Source organism: Stegastes partitus, unplaced genomic scaffold (genome assembly GCF_000690725.1).
Source record: "Stegastes partitus isolate 25-593 unplaced genomic scaffold, Stegastes_partitus-1.0.2 Scaffold1089, whole genome shotgun sequence".
Classification (NCBI taxonomy): domain Eukaryota; kingdom Metazoa; phylum Chordata; class Actinopteri; family Pomacentridae; genus Stegastes; species Stegastes partitus.
Window position 1 is genome coordinate 128,199 of NW_007578820.1, and position 14,067 is coordinate 142,265.

At 50.6% G+C, this 14,067-nt stretch overlaps 2 protein-coding genes across 2 annotated transcripts in view; both read right to left on the bottom strand.

The window, feature by feature from the left end:
- Positions 1-5,543: 5,543 nt before the first annotated feature.
- ppp1r15b (protein phosphatase 1, regulatory subunit 15B) lies at positions 5,544-11,448 on the bottom strand. The gene is made up of 2 exons (XM_008295942.1): positions 8,426-11,448; positions 5,544-7,413 (listed from the first exon to the last, which is right to left on the bottom strand). Exons 1-2 carry the CDS (start codon positions 10,136-10,138, stop codon positions 7,204-7,206), a joined length of 1,923 nt encoding a protein of 640 aa, XP_008294164.1. The 5' UTR covers positions 10,139-11,448; the 3' UTR covers positions 5,544-7,203.
- Positions 11,449-13,177: 1,729 nt separating this feature from the next.
- Positions 13,178-14,067, bottom strand: part of pik3c2b (phosphatidylinositol-4-phosphate 3-kinase, catalytic subunit type 2 beta) — a 36,390-nt gene continuing 35,500 nt past the window's right edge. Inside the window, exon 25 of the mRNA XM_008295948.1 lies at positions 13,178-13,966. Coding sequence (XP_008294170.1) covers positions 13,711-13,966 — 256 coding nt within the window. The 3' untranslated portion in view covers positions 13,178-13,710. The remainder of the gene's footprint in view (positions 13,967-14,067) is intronic.

Sequence of the window (14,067 nt, forward strand, 5' to 3'; positions counted from 1 at the left end):
GTTGTAGAACCATGTTCATGCAGGTGGACTGATGGAAACCACAGCTGGACTCACTTTGGTTCTTTGAGGTTCTGCTCTGGAGCTGAATTTTGATCTTAGTCTTTATGAAGGATGAGTTTGAATTTGTTTATCAGAGGAAATACTCTGGTGTTCTACGTAAAGGTAATCTGATTACTGTGAGGTGACGCTGTGTAGAATTATTTACTCAGAGCTGCTGCTCATGTGCAGTGAAGATAAACGGATCAGCTCGGTGTCTGCAGGTTTAATAAATCCATGTTTACGTGATGTTCCAGGTTCGCTGTCAGTAATAATCCCGTGTGCTCATGATCATGTATGACGTGTCTGTCATACAGCAGGACGGTTGACTGTGTTCACGATTCTCTGCTGTTTCATGTTCTGATGAGTTAATGTTTGCACGTCTTTCATGTGAGATTCGGTGCTTTCAGCTAAATGCTGACACGTAGAGAAGCTCTTCAGGACTGAAAGGTTCAGAAAAGGTGGATCAGAACCACTGAGAAACAGTCAGAACTCTGACAGAGAGCAGAACGATTCAGACGATTCACCTGAGAGCACACACAGGTCCCAAGTTAATGAATCACTGTCAAGACGAGTCCAAGTCTGGAAGAGACGAGTCACTTCAAGTTACTCTGCAAAAGAAAACCATCATTTCCAGACGAGTTCATCAAATATCAAGTCAGCTTAGTTACAAGTGTAGCAACAAGTCACTAGAGACCAGGCCGAGTCAGTGTCCAAGCTGCTCAAGTTACAAGTCTGGTCTCAGATCATCAGGAAAAAAGTTCAAATTTCAAATCATCTTCACGCAAGTCACAGGTCCTCGAGTTTATCACGGTGAAAAGGCCTTTCAGCCTTAAAGACACGACAGAGAACTGAGCGGGTCGGGTCCGAGTGCCCTGAGCAGAACAGCTGCAGGTCCTTTATTCTGATATTGTGTAAAGTAGAGCTGATGTGAAGCTGCTCTTAGCTCAGGTGAGTCTCAGGTTTCAGGTGTAAACAGTCATCAGAGTGTGTGTGATGACAGGAAGGGTGTGTGTCCGACGCCTTTCATCTGCAAATACAGGATTTAGACGAGGAAACTGCAAACACTCATTTCTGTCCGCAGCTTTGATGTTCCAGCGAGAACCTCGGCAGCAGATTTACAGCTTCAGGTCTCAGGGTTCACACTGACAGTCACACATTTACCTGCTACACGTCTGGAGCTTCCAGGTTTCACTGCCTGCTGCTGTTTTCTTCTCATTGTTCGGAGGTGAGACTGAAGCAGCGAATCGTTTTCTCTCGTTTCCTGACGACCATCACACACCTGGAGGGGCGGAGCCTCAGCAGGTAACAGCAGGTAAAGGTTCACCTTTACATCCTGCAGTCAGAGCTGGAGTGAAGCTGGAGGACGACAAGCTGCAGGTGAGATGAAGACACACACAGACACACACACACACACACACACACACAGACACACACAGACACACACACAGATACACACACACACACAAAGACACAGACACACACACACACACAGACACACAAAGGCACAGACACACACACACACACACATAGACACACACACACACACAGACACACACAGACACACAAAGACACAGACACACACAGACACACACACAGACACACAAAGACACAGACACACACAGACACACACACAGACACACACAGACACACACACAAAGACACAGCGACACACACAGACACACACAGACACACAAAGACACAGACACACAGACACACACAGAGACACACAGAGACACACAGACACACACAGAGACACACAGACACAGACACACAGACACACAAAGACACAGACACACACAGAGACACACAGAGACACACACACACACACAGACACACACAGACAGTGTGTGGAGCTTGTTTATAAGCGCACATTCTGTCGTTGTCATTGTTGTCATTGTTGTCGTTGTTGCTGTTGTTGTTGATGTTGTTGGTGCTGTTGTTGCTGTTGTTGTTGTTGGTGCTGTTGTTGCTGTTGCTGCTGTTGTTGTTGTTGTCGTTGTTGTCGATCTTGGACTTTGGTTCTTCTCTAAACCATCTGCTGGTTCTGTGGACTGACATGGGAACCAGCTGAAGCTGATGTTCAGCTTTGTTGTGAAGAACTATGTGGTTCTGAATGACGTGAATCTGCAGAGAACAGCTGTTCGGAACCTGTTGAGTCCCTTCAGATCCGTTTCCGTCCAACGTCTCGGGTTCTGTTCACAGTTTATTTGTTCTTTGGGACCAAAGCTAAGTTCTGGAAAACAGATTGGCAGAATTTTGAAAATTTCATGTTTACAGATCTGGAATTTTCTATTTTCACACTCATGGTTCTGAGGACTCAGACAGAACAGTTCTATCAGAACCACTGGATGGATCCAACAGGACTCAGTTTCATTGTTGATCCAGAAAGTTCCTGTCAGTGTCTGTCTATGGATGGATCCATGGTTCTGTTGAGGCTCTAACATCAGTAGAACCTGATGTGGTGAAGTTGGACCAGACAAGGTTCTGGTTCTTAGACATTAATCTGGATGATGGAACTGTTCTGCCTGGCTCACCAGAGTTCATGTATGTGGAGTTTTATTTGTGGAGACACCGAACCCTGAAAACGGCTTCAGGTTTTAATTTGTTATCATGTTCAGGTTTGAAAACGTGACGTTCTCAGTTTTAGTCACAACAAGCAGAAGGTGAGCTGAAGCAGCAACACCGGTTCTTATCTCTGGACTCAGTCAGAACTTTGTGCTGCTGATTGAAATGATCAAACTGATAAACTGCAGTCAGAGAAGCTGTTTGATGGAACAAACATCTGAAGAGAACTGCAGTTTCATGGACCACACCATGCTCAGGATCATTTTCTCACATTTCATCAGAGTTCTGCTTCACTCCTGTTGAGCTTCTTCCTGCTGATGCTCAGATCTGCAGCTGAACTCACAGAATCTCCTGGAGGCTGAACATGAGTTAAACTGAACCAAAGCTCCTCCCTGAACATCTGCTGAGCTACAGATGTTTACAGATGTTCCCTGAACACCTCAGGGTCTCCTCAGATGTTCTAATGTCAGCTGATTTTATCCACATGTGGCTCATTTTAAACGTCGGTGCTGCAGCTGATTGTGTGAAGATAAAAATGAAGAGCAGTTTGGGTTTTTAGTTCAGTTTTACATTCGTCAGCTATCGATTGGTTCATCATCAGAAGACAACCATCTGAGCAGCCTGATCATCATCACACACTCAGAAGATGAACCGCAACAAATTCTACGGCGCACTCCTACAAACAGGTCTCGCTCTGGAGTTCTGCAGGAATCTGCTCCAGACATTCACCGATAAACTGACGGTTTAGAGACCAGCTGATTGATAAACTGATCAACAGGTGCAGCGATGATCTCTAACTTCTCTCTCGTCTCTGTGTCTCCACAGGATAGACCTCTCTGACTGCCGGATGATGATCGTGGGCGTTTTCAGTCGCTGTTGATCCGACCAGGTGTCCTCGGCAGTTATTGGTCAGTCCAGGTCACATGATGAGCTCCGCCTTCTCCCCGTCCTACCTGAGTTTCAGTGTGTCTCCCTCTGCTGGTCTCTGTGAGGATCGCGGCGTCTCTCAGCACTCGGACTCGGTGTCAGGCTCTGTCCCCTTCCTGTTGTACCCGCCCGGCGTGGACACCGCCGGCCTCGGCCTCTACCAGAACCCCCTGCGGGGCGGCGGCCTGCTGCCCTACCTGAGCCCCTTCCACCCCCACGGACACTTCAGCGTCTACGAGTGTCCCTTCGAGCCGGCCTTCATCCAGAAGAGGAACGAGCGTGAGCGTCAGCGGGTGAAGTGCGTGAATCAGGGCTACGCCAAGCTGAGGGATCACCTGCCGGGACACAGCGCCGACAAGCGGCTCAGCAAGGTGGAGACGCTGCGCGCTGCCATCAGTTACATCAAGTACCTGCAGGGCCTGGTGGAGGAGGAGGAGCCAAGTGGCAGGGCCACGCCCAAAACCTCATCACCTGCAGAGTGTGGAGGAGAGTCGGAGGGCTGCACAGGTTAGCGTCCACCTGGAGCTACACCTGAATGCTTCACCTGAACGTTACACCTGGTTCAGCCTGCAGGACAGAAACTCTTTGGACCTGACACTTATTGGTCCATGACCAATCACTTTTTCCTCACCTGTGTGATGTCACTATGAGGCACTGTCAGTTAGCCTCTCCCTGATTCGTCATGCTCCGGTCATGTGACTTTACACCTTTTTTTAAAAACTTTCCCTGAACTACTGAGACTTTGTTGGTAATCTTTTCAGAAAAGGCCTCAGTGAGTGCTTGAACCTTCGGATGATCCTGGTTCTGGTTCTGGTTTGTGTATAAAACTGCTCCAGTATTTCTCTATTCGTCTGTAATGACTCAGAATTTCTCCAAAATGACATAAAATGATGAGAATGTGTCCAGAAGCCGTCGGACTGGTCGACAGCGAGTCAAACTGGTTTGTTGCTTTTAAAGCTGATGATTAACTGATTACATTCATGTTATTGATCCAGTCTCAGTGAATCAGAACATCCAACGCTTCAGAGAAAAAGGTTTGGTTTCGTGAATTCACCTGTCTGCTCAGATTAGTCCTGTTTAACCAGCTCATTCTGTAGACTATTCAGCAGGCTGCTAACTAGGAGCAGATCGGAACGAGTCTCACCTCACTAACCACCCACCACCGCTGCTACAGCTTCATGGAACCAGCTACTTATTGTACGGGTGATGAATCCAGTTTGATTTACCGCTAACTAACCCACCCGCTCCACCCGTCCACGTGGTCCTCAGTGAAACTCCAGCAACATCTCAGAGTAAACCTGGAGTTCTTCAGACCGACCAGAACATCAGAACCATGAAGGCTTCAGCATTAAACGCTGCATTTCCTGTTTTATGAGAATTACAGCGTCGCATCAGATAAACCTGGAACAGAAAATGCAAACCAGAGAGATCAAAACTCATTAAAAGCTTTAAGCACTCTGGAGGAGGTCTGAACTCACGTCAGTCAGAGCAGCGATACGATTGGCTGCTCGCTACCTGTTCAGGTGTTCCAGAGCCACCATTTTTGTCGTCAACAAACCATCTACTGATGAGCCACAAATCAGGTTTAAAGGCAGAATTAAACACAAAGATGACAGAAAGTGACATCATCTTAAATCTGTGATGATCACTACACTGATTATTGATTATTTTTAATCAGGAAAAACTACTGAGAGCAGAACCGCGTCCCAAACGAGCCGCCGATACAAACGACCAATAAAAACAAATAAAGCTAGCAGGTTACTTAGTCAGGTTAGTTTGTTGGTCAGTTAGTGAGTTAGTTAGTTAGTTGGTTGGTTGGTTAGTTAGTCGGTTAGTTAGCTAGTCTCCTGCAGCTCTGGAAGTGTCCAGACTCGTGGTTTTCACTTCTGGGAACCTCGTTTCTGTCGTCACTGGACAGTCTGTGACGGTCTTTACCAGGTTACCCGTTAACTGACCCACATCCTGCAGACCAGCCGTCTCCTGAACTGGAGCAGAGAAACCAGTCCATCAGGGATCATTAAATATCGACTTTATTCCATATTGATCTGAGCAGACGATGAAGCAGAGCAAGTTTCCACCAAACAAACAAGCGTTAGAAAAATAAAAAGCTTTTCTGACTCAAACATCACCGTAGCTTCTCGTGTGGTTCCAGTCCAACACGTGTGCATCCTGTAGCTTCCAACACACGTGTTAGCGTGTCGCTGTGGTTCCTGCACAAACCTTCTTTAGAGCTGAACGTCCAGCAGCTGAGATTCTGAAGTTCTCCTCTGACCCGGTTCTGTCACGGATGTTTTACAAATTCAAATAAAACACAGTAACCTACACCTGTCCTGCATCTGTTCTTTGCTGTGTCTCCGTGTTCTCACTGTTTTTATGGTAAACATGAGGATCAAGCCGCCTGCTTTTAATCATAAAGACTCGTTTAGAACTCAGAGCGTCTCTGCAGCTTCTGCTCCCAGCTCACACGCTGCTTATGAGTTCATCACACAGAAGCAGCAACACTGAGAACATCTGGATGAGCACATCTGGATGAGCACATCTGGAGGAGCACATCTGGAGGAGCACATCTGGATGAGAACATCTGGACGTTCAGGCTCTGGTGTTCAATCCAAACACACACCAGAGTAAAGGAGTGAAGCTGTGAGAAGCACTCGTCTCGCTTCTGCTCCAGAGTTCGTAGTCTGAGCTGCTGTGGGTGGAACAGCGCCTCCTGCTGGACGTTCAGCTCACACACTGATTATTAGCACAACACTGATTATTGATTATTGACACTGGCACACGTCATCTTTGGCTTTGAAGAGAAAACAGCAACACAAAGAGCCTCAGAGCAGCTCTGAGCTGCTTCCTGTCTGATGAAGCTGCTGATCAACAGGAGGGCTACGTTATTGATCCTTTAACAGGAAAGCATCAATCAATCAGCGGTTTGTCTCTAAATAACAAACACGTGGATCAGAGGTTCCTCAGATGTCTGGTTCCGTCCAGAGATGTTCAGTTTACAGAAACCAGAAAGCATCCACTGAGGAAGCTGCAGTCACAGTTTAACTGATTTAATTTTAAAATATGTCAGACAGATGAATCAACTGAATTAATTAGTTTAATGAACACACTTGCAGCTGACGATTCAGGAACATCTTCCATCAGACCAACCTTGAATCACTTGTGCTGATTTTTGTCTTTTAAATGAGAATATTTCCAGCAAACGTCCTGAATGAGAGGCTTTCATTCTTCTGTTTTGGACAATAGTGAAGTCGGACCACTGGACTCAGAACAAAGTGATGAGCGTCACATTTACTTCAGTCTGGAGACGACTGGACGTCTCACTGGACCTGAAACCCATTTTTACCAACTTATCACAGAAAACGCTGCAGGTGGGACGAAACCAGCGGAACATCTTCCTTCGCTCTGAGCCAGAACCAGGCCGCAGTGAAGCAGCAGCTTGTTTCTGAAATACTGAAAGTCTGGGCGCTGCAGACGTTTGACTGTGAACCTCCTCCAGGTTCCTCACAGTGATCCCCCAACACCGCCTTAATAACAGGCTAACACCACCCTAACACCACCTTAACACCCTAACCACAGCGTAACGCCACGTCTCGGCTGCTCTCTGACCTCCTCAGTCACTTCTGAAGCTCGCTGCATTGAGCTAAAACCTGCAGAAACACAGACTGCAGCTCTTCATGCGTCCTGCAGGCTGAGGGCGGCCATGCGCTGCTGCACGCTGCGGCGATGCTGCGGCTGCAGCACGTACGCGATGCTCTGCTCCACCTCCTGGCAGCGCCGCAGGAAGCGGCAGCGGTCACGAGCAAACTCCTCCCAGGGGCCTCGGCGGTCCTCGTCCTCACCGCCGCTGGTGAAGAACTCCTCAACGTGGTCGCAGAAACGGACCTGCAGGAGAAGAAGGAGGTTAGAGACCAAGCTCAGGCCAACAGACACTCAGAAAACATCTGGTGGTGGAACATCTTTCTACATGATGGTGGAACATCTTTCTACGGCTGATAAGCAGAGAGGAGAGCTCAGTAGCTCCAGGGTTTAACATCTGGGGAAACATGTTGGTTCCTGGTCTTCACAATCATGTAAACTAAACAGCACCTTCTTTTCCTTCTTTCTGAAGTGTCTCTACTTTATACTGGAGTGAGAATGAGGCCCAGAGAGGAACCCTGAGGAGCTGCTGAGTGCAGCAGGTTGAAAGTCTGGAGGCTGTAAATCAGTAACTGAGCTTCACTCGGTGTCAGCGCCGGGTCACATGACGGAGCCGAGGAGCTCAAACATTGTGTCCTCAAACGTTTCCTTCTCCTCTGTTGAGCAGCTGAGCGTTAGCAAGATGTTCTGCCTGTGAAGCATTTCGACATCCTGGCCCTGGACCGTATCAGCTGCTGGCTTCTGTTAAACAGTAACGTCCCCGACACGTGTCTGCCCAAACCCCGACCCTGACCCGAGCCCTGCTTCCACATGTCCTGGTCCTGAACAGACCTCATCGTCACCAAACATCTCTGAGCCCACAGGTTTGTCTTTCTGTCTTTTAAATCACAGGAAACTGAACACATGCATTTTCAGAGGAGCTGTCACTAATAACCGATCAGTAGTTAACGGCTGACGGAACCATCATTCATCAGCTCGTTCTTTACGTCTAAGTTCTGTGGCTTCAGCTTTTCTGGTCTCTTTCCTCTGTGACGGTAACTGAACATCTGGACAGAGGAAGCTCTGAACCTCAGCCTAAACTTTTCTCAGTTTGTCTGACTGGTTCTGTCCAGACTTCATTTACAATATCTTCTCCCTCTAACTGTCCATTTCCCTGAAAACGGACCAGAACTGCTCCAACCCGGTGGTTCTACTGACTGGGAGCTGTTTTTGCTCCCTGGACGTGTCTCTGTGCTGCTGACTGAACAAACCCACTGACCTTCTTGCTGCAGCTCTGAGTTCTGGACGGTTCAGAGAAGCCGCTGTCCAGCCTCTCCTCAGCCTCCTCCCTCCGGTATCGGGGGGCAGACGCCGGTCGATGGTGAGGAGGGACCCGGGGCGTCGACGAGGCCTCCTTCCCCCAGACCTGGGCTCCGTGGGGGGCGTCGGCGGGCCCCCGAGTCCTGAGTGGAGCCTGGAAGTTGAAGGGGCTGTAGGGGTCGGAGGAGCTGAAGGAGCTCCACAGACGGAGGCTTTCGGCTTCGTCTGTCTCGCTGGCCGACGCCGAGTCGTCCCAGACGTCAAGTCCGGAGGGCGGAGAGGCGGGCAGCAGGGGGGAGGCGGTGGGGGAGGAGGCCGGGGAGGACTGGGCGGAGGATGGCGGCGTGGAGGTGGGGATGGACCGGGGCCCACTGCCACTCTGCAGCTGGGCCGTGAAGTTCTGGGGGTTGTACGGGTCCTGGCTCTGGCACAGGGAGCTCCACAGACGGTCCGACTCCAAGTCGACCTCCGAGTCCGAGTCGTCGTCCGTGGAGTCGGACAGGTCGGACGAGCCCTCGCTGTCGAAGCCGTCATCGCCGCCGCTGTCTGACTGGCTGCTGTCGTCGTCGCTGCAGGGGCAGCCCATGATGAAGGCGATGGCTTTGTTCTGGCACTGGGGGGGGCTGGGACCCGAGGCCCCCCCAGGCCCGCCCTGCTGGGCCGTCTGGGGCTCTTCCACCTCCCCCGACTCGCAGACCTCCTCCATCCCAGCAGAGCTCTCGGGGCTTCGGGCCTTCAGCTGCTCCTCCTCAAGGCTGCAGTAACCGTGGTCCTGCTCGCGGGTCAGAACCGTGACCTCGCTGCAGGCGGCTCCGAAACTGTTCAGCTGGGTTCTGATGCTGAGGTGGCGATCTGGCCCAGACCCCTCCGTGTTCTGGACGGTGTGGAGGCCTGCTTTGTGGGCCAGTGGCCCTTTGTGGCGGCCCGGTCCAGAGCCTTCTCCCAGCGCCCAGTCTCTGCTGGGGACAAACACCTTTGTCTCTGCAGGTGGAGGACAAAGCCGGCCCGGAGCCAGCCCGTCCTCAGCCCAGGGCAGCTCTGACAACAGCCCCCTCTGCGAGCCCTCCTCGGCCCCCCACAAGCTGCCCCACCAGCCCCGGCCGGCGCCGCTGCTGGCTGGGGGGCTGCCGGCCTCCGACGCCCAGTCGCTGCCGCCGGGGGGCTTCATCTCCGGAGAGCTCAGCAGAACCTGGTTCATAAGAGTCCTGACATAAGAGAAATATCCGAGCTGAGTGTGGTGGCAGAGGTTTAGGTCCAACTCGGCCTCGCTCTGGAGGCCTGATTCCCGCAGAGAGTGGGCGGCCATCCAGCCCGCAGCGCCGCCGGGCCGCGGCTCCAGCAGGCCGCCGCCGGGGTCACATCGCAGGTAGGCCAGGGGAGGCGGGTGCGGCATCATGTCATCCAGCTGTCGCAAAAACTCAGTTTCTTCACTAACAAAGCTGCTGTTTAAATCCGCGGTGAGCCAACCGGAGCCCTTCTCAGCCAGAGCCGGGCTCCGGAGCCGCGGGCCCGGCAGGATCCTCTGCAGGAGGGCCAGCGCGGGCCTGGACAGCAGCCGAATCCACGAGCTTTCCTGGCTAACAAGCCCGGAGGAGGAGACGCCATGGCCGGGCGAAGAGGACGGGCTGTGTCCGCCGGATAAAGGGCCTTCACTATTCATATTTCTGAACATTTTATCAACTTGAAGTGCAAAAATCTACTTTTCTGATACGAACTGAGCTCAACTCTACCGTGACCCGGAGACAGGCGGTCCTCTGCGGTGACAGCTGTCAAACTGCCGCGGCTCAGTCCGGCTCAGCAGCACCAACTGTCGGTGCTCTGCTTCACTCACGCCGGGCCTCTACAGAACCTCGGTCTGGACCGGACTAGAACACATACCGACCGGCAGACACGCAGGACAGCCAGGAAACATCGTCCGTGAACGCGGCGCTGACCGCGGCGGGGAGCTGAGAATGGTGGTTGGACTTCTTCCTGGTGGAGAACTCGGAGCCGGGACACACGGAGGGGCAGAGCACGGGGGAGTCACGGAGCGAAGAAAGACCCAGGAGCGAGGACGACAAACGAGCCATTCTGTCTGATTTCAGTCTCCGGGAGAAGGCGGCGCTGGGAGGTCTCCTTCGGGGCGACGGCGGTTAGCACTTTAGCTTAGCACAAGGAGCTAATTAGCTCGACGGTCAGTCGGCAGAGATCCGACGAAAGATAACAAAATATGATGCAAAACCGCCACAGACTCGCTTCCGTGTCCGGTTTCCTTTCTCCCGGTGTTGATACTGCTTCAGAGGGCCGGTTGACCGCCGTGTGGCTCCGTCTGACCGTCGGTTAGCTACGTCGGTTAGCTCCGCTAGCTCCAGCTGCCGATTTCATCAGAAACTTCGGGGACCGTCCGCAACTCGTCTTCCGTTTCCGCGAAGCCGCGTTCAGGGACCGTCGCGGTGTTCGTGGAGCCGAGAGCCGCGCAGCCGCAGTGTGTCGGTGTGTGTGCGTTACATAAGGTGTGTGTGCTCCACGTGTTCCTCCTTCAGCTCAGCTTCTGTATCTGTAGTTTAACCATGTGGATCCAGAAATAGCAGCTGAGCAGCAGCTGGACCGTCACGTGTTCAGCAGGCTCTGTTCTGTTTTCTACAGTGTGTTTCTTCCTGTTCATGTCGTTCATGAGCTCCAGAGATCAGCTGCTGCTCTGCTCCATGTTTGTTTAAAGCTTCTTCTTCACCAGCAGCTCAAGACATTTTAACCAAAGTCTCTGAGAAAACAAAGTGAAACATGTAATAAACACAGCAGCTTTTAAAAGGCGCCTTGTTGTCTTTCATCACACTTTGACTGTAATGAGACGTTTCAGGCACAGAACTGGAGACAAGCACAGTCTGGTTTTGGTTAAACTAGGAAGGTTCTGACTGGACGGAGGAGTTGGTTTGCAGGTTCTTTGTGTTCCAGTAACAGAGTTTATTCATTCATACTTGTTATTTGTGGAAGAAGCAGCAGGATGAAAACCCGACAGACGCTGAAGCTCCATGTCACTGCACTCAGTTACTTAGAGTAAAAATACTCAGTTACTGCTGCCAGTCCTGCATGCAGCAGTGCTGGATGCTTTTCAAGATGAATCACATGAAATGATTGAACTTTGATGAAGTGTTCAATCAGCTGCAGTCCACCTTAAAAATATGAATGTTTATTAAAATAATAAAAACAGAATGAAGCTGGAGTCAGTGGACAGAAGACAGGTTTTAGTTCATTAAGCAAAACTCCATCCATCATCGCTACACCTTAATCCTCACTATGGGGGGCGGAGCCTATCCCAGCTGACTCAGGGTGAAGGCAGGTTCACCTGGACAGGTAACCAGTCTATCACAGGGCTACACTTAGAGACAGACAACCAAGCACACTCACATTCACACCTACGGACAATTTACAATCACCAATTAACCTCAGCATGTTTCTGGACTGTGGGAGGAAGCCGGAGAACCCGGAGACAACCCACGCTGCACGGGGAGAACATGGAGACTCCACGCAGGAAGATCCCGGGTGTCCTCACCGGGACGCGAACCAGCGACCTTCTAGCTGCTAACAATGCTAACCACCTGCATATATAATTAACTTCTAACCTTAATTTTAAATGCAAGACTTCAAGGATTCTCATGAAAGTCCAAACGCATCATTACTCATTAGCGAAGGAGAAGAACCGTAGACCGGAACAGATAATAAAACATAGAAGACAAAAAGACGTTTCCAGTTCAAGTTTAATCTTTAGTGCAAATAATAAAAAACTGAAGGTTACACATGAATCAGTCTTCAGTCGTCACATCTTCACTCGTATGTACAAAGATTCAGGTCAGAGTCTCACTTCTTCAACAGGCGATCGGATTCTGCTCAACATTCAAACATTCTCCACCAATAAAACCTTCAAACCACTAAAGCTTCTTCCCTCCTGGTTCCGCCCGGTTCTCCAGGACGGACTCAGCTGTGAACACGATTCCAGGATGAAGTGCAGGCAGCAGAGAGGAAACTGATGGAACCGTAATAGTTAAACGTGTGCAGGACGAGGAGCCTCCATGGGTCCCAGTGTTTAACATCTGTGGAACCACGCTGGACACGATGGGTCCAGGATTTTACTCTTTTGTAAAATAAATAATCAGATAAACGTTCCTTCGCTCTGGTCTCCATGGTTCTGAGTCCTGCTGACAGAAGACGTCTCTGAGTTCTGTCTCCTCCTTCATGTGGTTCTGGTTCCTCAGAGCTGCAGGACTTCATGCTGAAACATGAACCAGTGAAGGAGCAGGAGACGGAACCTGTAGATCAGAGCTGCAGAGATGATAGCTCATAGATTACAGATTACAGATTACACATGGACTCATCCATGAGAAGCAGACTTGTGATGTTCAGCTGGTTTGTTGGAGGAGAAAAGACTGAATGTTCACAGCAGCCGGGTCGTCCTGTTACAGAGCAGACATCAGTGCTTCCTCTGTTTCAATACAGCGCTAAAACCAACCACCTCCTGCTACAGTCCACTGGACCATCCGAACCAGCCAGAACCACAGGCACAGACACGGGTCACAACCAAGGAATGACATGAAGACTCAGGAGTAGAACAGGTCCAACATCACGTCAGCTCAAAGCTCCACCTGAAGCTGGACTCAGAACGAGCTCAGGACTCTAATTCATCATCAACATCCCTGAAATTCGTCAGAGGATCGATTTCTGACGCAGACTTTAAAAACGTGTTCCTGGGGAACCGTGTGCTTCTCCTCCCGCTGTGGCCCGTCTCCTTCCTCTCCTGACAGAAATCTGTTTCTAACCTCATTCAGCAGAAAACAAAGTGAAATGAAAACGGAGCAGATTCATCCTGAGGACCAGCATCTGTCTGGCTTCATCGACAGCTGAAAGCCGCTGAAGAGGAAACTGCAGAAGCTTCTTCGTCGTGTCGTCTCCTCGTGCATCCTGAACCCGTCTGCAGGAGCCTCAGCTCACATGAAACCTGTTCAATGTCCACGTGATCCTTCTCATCGGTTAAAGTGGAGTTAGGAGAACTAGTCAGTTAGTACGACTGGTTAACTGTTTACTGAGTAGTTTGTTTCAAACTTCAGAAGGAGCTGATCGGCCTCCTTCACCTTTTAATCCCATAAATTACCAATAAAACTGTTTCATCACTAAACCGCCGTCTCAGATTAGTAAAGCTCCACCTTCAGCTCAACACTAGACCTAAGCCACACGGACGAACTGGGTTTCCCTTCACAGGACCGGCGCCAACCATCAGTGGGCTGAGTCAGAGCCGGCGGTGCCCAGCTGGTGCCAGTCGACCCAGTGCTGACCCGGTACCAGCCTCCTCAGAGGGATGAAGGTCTCCCCCAGCAGGGTGTTCTCCCAGAAGGCCCCGTCGCCCAGAACTCGGAGGTGGATCACTCTCTGGTCCAGGTCCCCTCGAGGGATCCGCTCATACACCAGCTGAAGAAACAGAACAAAGTGCAGGTCAGACAAGTGGCTGAGATGAACATCAGTTCTGACTGAACTGCTTTAAACGTGGTGAGAACAATCATCTGTCAGGGTTCTGAGGAGACAAACCTCCTGTTGGTTCTTTCACCTCAAGAACCAGCAAGAGACAAGAAATCA

Excerpts from the sequence above, each read along its gene's own strand:
- ppp1r15b (XM_008295942.1), bottom strand. The coding sequence starts at position 10,138 with ATGTTCAGAAATATGAATAGTGAAGGCCCTTTATCCGGCGGACACAGC. Across the intron at positions 7,414-8,425 it reads CTCAGAGCTGCAGCAAGAAG|GTCCGTTTCTGCGACCACGT; the intron begins GTCAGTGGGTTT and ends CTTCTCCTGCAG.